Below are 7,359 nucleotides of genomic sequence, written 5' to 3'. Positions count from 1 at the left end.
TGTCATCTATAGGGACTACTGAACAGACATTTAAGAGGTTGATTTTAAAATGCAAAGTATTTAAAACAAAATGAAGCTATCTAAACGCTTGCGTTTTTACAACGCTATAAGTGTGTCCCATCAAGTAATGAAAAGTTCGACACACACTTGTGGTCTTCATGCTCACTTGAACACTTGACCCAAATACAGGAAATACGTCATATAAGTAGTCAAGTGGTCAAGTGCAATGACTGCAAGTGTGGGTATTTGGACAAAGCATAAGACAATCTCTGTTCTTACCTCCAAGTCTTTCATGATGGAGAGCACCACATGACTCTTTCCTGTTGCTCTGTGGCCATAGATGAAGATTGAAGGATAACTGTATTGATCTGGCTGTTAACAGACAGAGAAACCACAGCTCACATTAACTGCAGACATGTTGTGTGTGTGTGTAACTTGGCTTGATATTTAACAATATCAATATCACAATATCACACAGTTGAAAGATGCTTGTTTTTAGTAGCCCCTAATTGAAGAATCACCTATGTTTAACTTTTTAATTGAATAAAAAGTATATAAACAATATAACCATCTTTAATAAAATAAATTAATAAAAATGTAGGTATTTAACTCACCTGTCCCATAAGTGACAGCAGTGACTTCAGCTGTGTCTCTGCATGGCAGTCTGTCAGCCAGAGAGCAGTGTGTCCTCAGGATAACCGGGACACTGCAGTGTCACAGACATGCTCCGATCATAAAACATCTGTATTAGTGTCATGTTAAAAAAAAGAACCTTATGTTGCATATCAGACTAGAGTTTCAGATGATAAGAAACGGTTCAAAAGCGAAACGTGCTTGAATTGAGAAACAGTAACGTAACGGCGCTGAACGAACCGGTCTTTAAACTTAATCTTAAACGCTAAAAAGCACAGAAATCCGACGCACAGACATTTATCCGATGCATATACATAACCAATTAATAAACAAAACTGCAAGAACACATTGTGAATAATATTTACACGCGTTCAAACCGCTTCGTTATGCGGTCACTAATCAAAACAAGCATCAGAAATACGTTATACGTTACTTGAGCAGATGTTTTTCATGAGAAACGAATAGTTTTATTTTCAGTTTTTGAGGTACAGTGATCCTTCCCTGCAGGATAAACTTCACATCACTTTCCCCGCGCGGTTCACGGAGGACGTCACGACGAGCCCGCGTCATTTCCGGACAAGGGTCTGGGATTTGTAGTTCTTAATGTTTTAAATCCCAACGCTCTTGAATTTAATTTTTAAACGTTTAAAAGCGAGAATCCATAGTATCGTCAGCCTGAAAGCCAACAGAGACACAGGTGAATTTGGATATAATTTTAGGGAATAGATGTATTCTCCAGGCATGCAAGCGTCTCTCCGTCTGCAATGAGGAGAGGAGTGACAGACGCAGACTGAATAACGTTATTCGGGTGTGACAGAAATCTGCGCTGTTCGATCGAGCGCGTCTCATTGAGATCCACACGCGCGGCATGAATCTCATCGCAGCGTTTATTTACTCAGACGACATCACTGTGGTCAGGTGTAATGTGTTTTATTGCTCTGAGATGTGCGCACAGGATTAAATCGGATGGAGCAGCGGTACGCCGTTAAGCCAGTAACCGAGAGGAGAGCGATATTTGCGTTAAATCTGAGAAGAATGGACACGCAAAATATGATGCAGTGCAAGTGTCGTCATCTGAACATCCGTTATTTCTGTTAAACGCAATAGCACAGCAAGATTTATCACGGATAGTCCTTGTTGTAGCCTCATGAAAACAACCCTTTGGACTGTATAAGGTAGATTATTGTTTATATAAATATATATTTCAATAGATAAATGTCTTCAATCGCTTAAGGTTTGAGTATTCGCAAACCATCTAAGTATTATTAATTTATTCGGGTCATCATTAAGTATTCATACTGACATTTCCGTTGGGAATATTATCTCTGATGCACCGGAATGCGTCTTCTTCATATGAGCTGTGTCTTCATGTGAGTTTAGTCATTATTTTTGCTGTCCCAAGAGTGATTATTCACCTTAATGAGATTGCTTGGCTGAATGATGCAGATGCATAGAGGCTGAATGAGAAGAGAGCTGGAAGAGAACATCATTGGACGAATCACTGTGACATCTGGCGCTAAAACTGCTTAGTCTGTGCGACATCTGTGAGCTGTTCTGTCTGTACTTGAGTTTTTAGGTGGCACCCCAGGCAACATCCAAAGAGGACCAAGTCCGGATTGAAACCACAGAGGACCAAAGTATAAACTAAATGCAGAGTGGACTGAGTCTGGACTGAATTCATAAAAGTAGATTCAACCCCGACACGATCTGATTCCAGACAGGACCTGGATCCAGTCTCAATCTAGATAGGATCTGAATCCAGACTGAATTCATAAAGGACCCAAATCTAGACTGAATCCAGACTCAATCCAGAAAGGATATGAATTCAGACTGAATCCATAAAGGACCTGAGTGCAGTGTGAACTCACAGCGTATCTAAATCCTAATTGAATCCAGATTTAACCTAGATCTAGACTTCATCCAGATCTAACCAGAATCCAGTATCAATCCAAATAGGATCTGAATCCAGAAAGGACCTGAATCTGGACCTGAATCCAGCTAGAACCTAAATCTAGATTCAATCCAGATCGGACCAGAATTCAGACTCAATTCAGATAGGAGCTCAATCCAGATAGAACTGAGTGCAGTTTGAATCCACTGTGGATCTGAGTCCAAACTGAATCCACATAGAACCTTAAGCTAGATTCAATCCAGATCGGACCAGAATTCAGGCTCAATTCAGATAGGAGCTCAATACAGATAGAACTGAGTGCAGTTCAAATCCACTGTGGATCTGAGTCCAAACTGAATCGGGGTGGAACCTTAATCTAGATTCAGTCCAGATAGGATTTAGGCCTAAGAACTGAATCCAGACTAAATAGAGGTTGAACCTAATCATCCATAGGGGACCTGAGTCCTATTTGAATCCATAAAGTACTGAATCCATCTATGATCCCTGGGACACCTGCAGCGATGCTCCCAGCCACGGAGGCAGCCAAGATCTACCAGACCAACTATGTCAGGAACTCTCGTGCCATCGGGGTCCTGTGGGCCATCTTCACCATCCTCTTCGCCATCGTCAACGTGGTATGTTTTGTTCAGCCCTACTGGATCGGGGACGGCATGGACACGCCACATGCTGGCTACTTTGGCCTCTTTCACTACTGCATAGGGAGCGGGAGCGGAGTGTCCCGGGACCTGACGTGCCAGGGGAGCTTCACAGAGTTTAGCTCCATCCCGTCTAGCGCCTTCAAAGCTGCGTCCTTCTTCATTGGGATGTCCATGGTGCTGGTCCTCTCCTGCATCGGCTGCTTCGCCTTCTTCTTCTTCTGCAGTACAGCCACTGTGTATAAGATCTGCGGGTGGATGCAGCTGGCAGCAGGTGAGTGAGTGACTATGCATCATTTGGAGGTTTCCCAATGCATGCTGATGTATTAGTAGCCAAGAGCCAGGAGTGTAATATGAAAGGCTGGACGTCAGAAAGACAATCTGTGAAGTCCAAACACACACACACACACACACACACAAACATTGGCATATCTTCTAATGGTTGCAGTTGGCATATTCTAATATTTTAGAAGTTTGACATGGCACCATGATATTATCATAGTACTTTAAAGAGTACTGTTCAAAAGTTTGGGGTTAATTTTTTTTTTTTAAAGAAATTAATACTTTTAGGATGCATGAAGTGATCAAAAGTGGCAGTAAAGACATTTATAATGTTTGTTTTTTTTACTTTTTTTGAGCACCAAATCATCATATTAGAATGATTTCTAAAGGATCATGTCATCTATGATCCCTGGGACACCTGCAGCGATGCTCCCAGCCACGGAGGCAGCCAAGATCTACCAGACCAACTATGTCAGGAACTCTCGTGCCATCGGGGTCCTGTGGGCCATCTTCACCATCCTCTTCGCCATCGTCAACGTGGTATGTTTTGTTCAGCCCTACTGGATCGGGGACGGCATGGACACGCCACATGCTGGCTACTTTGGCCTCTTTCACTACTGCATAGGGAGCGGGAGCGGAGTGTCCCGGGACCTGACGTGCCAGGGGAGCTTCACAGAGTTTAGCTCCATCCCGTCTAGCGCCTTCAAAGCTGCGTCCTTCTTCATTGGGATGTCCATGGTGCTGGTCCTCTCCTGCATCGGCTGCTTCGCCTTCTTCTTCTTCTGCAGTACAGCCACTGTGTATAAGATCTGCGGGTGGATGCAGCTGGCAGCAGGTGAGTGAGTGACTATGCATCATTTGGAGGTTTCCCAATGCATGCTGATGTATTAGTAGCCAAGAGCCAGGAGTGTAATATGAAAGGCTGGACGTCAGAAAGACAATCTGTGATTTTTTTTTTTACTTTTTTTGAGCGCCAAATCATCATATTAGAATGATTTCTAAAGGATCATGTGACACTAAAGCCTGGACTAATGGCTGCTGAAAATTCAGCTTTGCAATCACAGGAATAAATTACATTATAAAATATATTCAAATAGACAATAAATATATATTTCAATTTAAAATAAAAAAAATAAATTGAAATAATATTTAACAATTTATTACTGTTTTACTGTATTTTGATCTTGTCTTGAGCAGAAACTTTTGAACAGTAATGTACATATTTAAATTCTAAATACAAGGGTTTTCAGTAGTAGTCTAACAGTTTGTGGTCCAATTTTTTTTATTTTTTTTATATACATATAAACCTCAGATTTTTATGTGTTCTCAGGCATTTGGACTTCACTGTATAGGTTTTAGATATACTTAATTTATTACCGTATTTTTAAAATTAAATTAGTTTTTGTTTTTGGTATTGGTATTTTTTAAGACAAATACACATAGTTCTGATGTCATTAAGTGGATGTGCAATTTCCTATCAAAGATTTCAACTATTAATTAAAATACTGTGTAATGAACCCTTAGTTTACACTGCCATCCGTTTGATCACTACTGAGTAGTCTTTTTGGTGCATCCTCCAAATATGATACTTGTAGAAAAACACTTTAAATCAGACCCGCTATCCATGCAATGATAACAGTAATGTACATATTTAAATTCTAAATACAAGGGTTTTCAGTAGTAGTCTAACAGTTTGTGGTCCAATTTATTATTATTTTTTTATATACATATAAACCTCAGATTTTTATGTGTTCTCAGGCATTTGGACCTCACTGTATATGTTTTAGATATACTTAATTTATTACCGTATTTTTAAAATTAAATTAGTTTTTGTTTTTGGTATTTTTTAAGACAAATACACATAGTTCTGATGTCATTATGTGGATGTGCAATTTCCTATCAAAAGATTTCAACTATTAATTAAAATACTGTGTAATGAACCCTTAGTTTACACTGCCATCTGTTTGATCACTACTGAGTAGTCTTTTTGGTGCATCCTCCAAATATGATACTTGTAGAAAAACACTTTTTAAATCAGACCCGCTATCCATGCAATGAATCCACAGTGGACTGAAGATTATATAAATAAATAAATGATGCACACCACTTTGTTATCCCTAAATTAAACAGATGAGCATGATGAGAAAATTAGCTCAAGCACTGGATGTGTCTTTTTTCTTCTGTAAAGAAAAAAACAACTGCAGATAGGCTTAGTCAGTTTATTTTCCCCAGCTGACCAATGCTGAATGTGTCCTTAATATTTTTGAATAGAAAGTAGAATCTATGAAATGAGCAGATGAGAGAGCTCAAGATGTGTGAACTGCATCTGCACACATTGCTTTCATCTGAAGGTTTTGGCTTCAAAGGCTGCATGAGTAGAGTCAGCAGTAAGAACATGTGTGTGTCTGGTGTACCTTGCTCTGCCTATTGGTTTTTACTGTTGGAGGGAGGGATGCACCACGGGAGAAAATGTTCTAAACATAACCAGCAAAATTTCTTAAAATGTCGAGCGCTCTGTAAACATATCATTTTTTCTCAGAAAGGCAAAAGACAGGGGTTGTCTATTTTTGTGCCTGGCCTCAGGGACTTCAGGTGAGTTTTGAAAGTAACTCACAGTTGTGGACAAATTACTGTCATAGGTGGCTTATGTGAGCTGTCAGAGCAAAATGACACATGATGTTCTTGCAAGCCTCTGTATTATGTACTGTAGCTGTTTATAGAGAACAATTCTTATAGAGAACAATTCTGTCATCATTTACTCACCCTTATGTCATTCCAAATCCATATGATTTTTTCTCTTCTGTGAAACACAAAAGGAGATGTTTAACAGAATGTCCAGTCAGCTCTTTTTCATACAATGAAAAAAATACCGCAATCAAGGGCACTCAAGCTTCAAAAATGACAAAAGCACTATTAACGTATCACAAAAGTTATATTTTCTAAAGTTATGTATGATAGTTTGTGTGCAAAAAGGCCAAAATTTAATTAGTTTTATGCTTAAATAAAATAATGTTTAAATATATAATATAAAAACAATAAAATTATTATCATTATTATTAATGTTATTGTTTATATGAGTAATTTATAATTCATTATTCATCAATTTATTAGTAATCTCATTCATTCAATCTATCTATCCATCCATCCATCCATCTAAACATGGCATCAATCAAACAAATCAACTTATATTCATTTATAATAATAAGAATAATAATTATATGATATGAAATTAATATAAATGTAAATATATTTAACATGAATATGGTGTCATTAATGCAGAAATGCATTTGGTTCTTGTATGTCTTCTAGGATTTTCTACTTATAAAGTTGCCCATGATCCTGAATATGAGATGTTCAGTTGGTTCAGATCATTATATCTTGCTTAAAGTGTGTAAGTTTTGCTCGACTGACAATTTTTTAATTCACAGACGCAACATCTCATTTACATATCGACCAACGCAATATACCAAGCGCAGCACAAATTAGCATAGTCACAAATAAGGTGCAGGTGCGGGTGATCTACTTACGACACAGGTACAAAACAGACATGCTGTTTTGGGTGTTAAATAATGGGGCAAATACCAGTAATTTGACGAGCGCAAACATTAGTAAATCACGTTGCGTGATTCATTTAAAATACTCTCCTCACATACATTTTGCGTCTGAAAGGGAAACTCCTACAAATGCATATTCAAATAAGGTCAGGGACAAAAATAACTGTCCATGCCTTTTCCGCGCTAATTCTTCACTGCGCGTCTTTAGTAAATCCTGACAGTACTATTTTAACGCCAAAAGACGGTTTGCGCTGGCGCAAGCGGTTAGTAAATCTGGCCATAACTATGAATTTTGCCTCAATAAACTCTTAATTTGCTGCTTATTAATAGTTAGTAAGGTAGT

The 7,359-nt window shown here is 38.6% G+C and overlaps 1 protein-coding gene, 1 long non-coding RNA gene and 2 pseudogenes across 2 annotated transcripts in view; 2 read left to right on the top strand and 2 right to left on the bottom strand.

Moving 5' to 3' along the window:
* LOC107755898 (origin recognition complex subunit 5-like) overlaps window positions 1–724 on the bottom strand; it is an 8,263-nt pseudogene extending 7,539 nt beyond the window's left edge.
* A 369-nt stretch (window positions 725–1,093) lies between these two features.
* Window positions 1,094–7,359, top strand: part of LOC107755892 (LHFPL tetraspan subfamily member 3) — a 50,460-nt gene continuing 44,194 nt past the window's right edge. Inside the window, exons 1-2 of the mRNA XM_016572852.1 lie at window positions 1,094–3,019; window positions 3,863–4,297. Of these exons, the coding sequence (XP_016428338.1) occupies window positions 3,865–4,297 (433 nt within the window). The 5' untranslated portion in view covers window positions 1,094–3,019; window positions 3,863–3,864. The remainder of the gene's footprint in view (window positions 3,020–3,862; window positions 4,298–7,359) is intronic.
* On the top strand, window positions 3,008–3,543 carry LOC107755896 (lipoma HMGIC fusion partner-like 3 protein pseudogene; annotated as a pseudogene).
* LOC107755901 (uncharacterized) overlaps window positions 4,304–7,359 on the bottom strand; it is a 32,159-nt gene continuing 29,103 nt past the window's right edge. The window contains exon 3 of the long non-coding RNA XR_001641748.1: window positions 4,304–4,404. This is a non-coding gene — a long non-coding RNA (uncharacterized LOC107755901). The remainder of the gene's footprint in view (window positions 4,405–7,359) is intronic.

The sequence above is a fragment of the Sinocyclocheilus rhinocerous genome, unplaced genomic scaffold (assembly GCF_001515625.1).
Source record: "Sinocyclocheilus rhinocerous isolate Xijiao unplaced genomic scaffold, SAMN03320098_v1.1 scaffold412, whole genome shotgun sequence".
Taxonomy (NCBI): Eukaryota; Metazoa; Chordata; class Actinopteri; order Cypriniformes; family Cyprinidae; genus Sinocyclocheilus; species Sinocyclocheilus rhinocerous.
The sequence above is the reverse complement of the archived record's forward strand: the minus strand, read 5'-3'. Positions and strand labels throughout refer to the sequence as shown.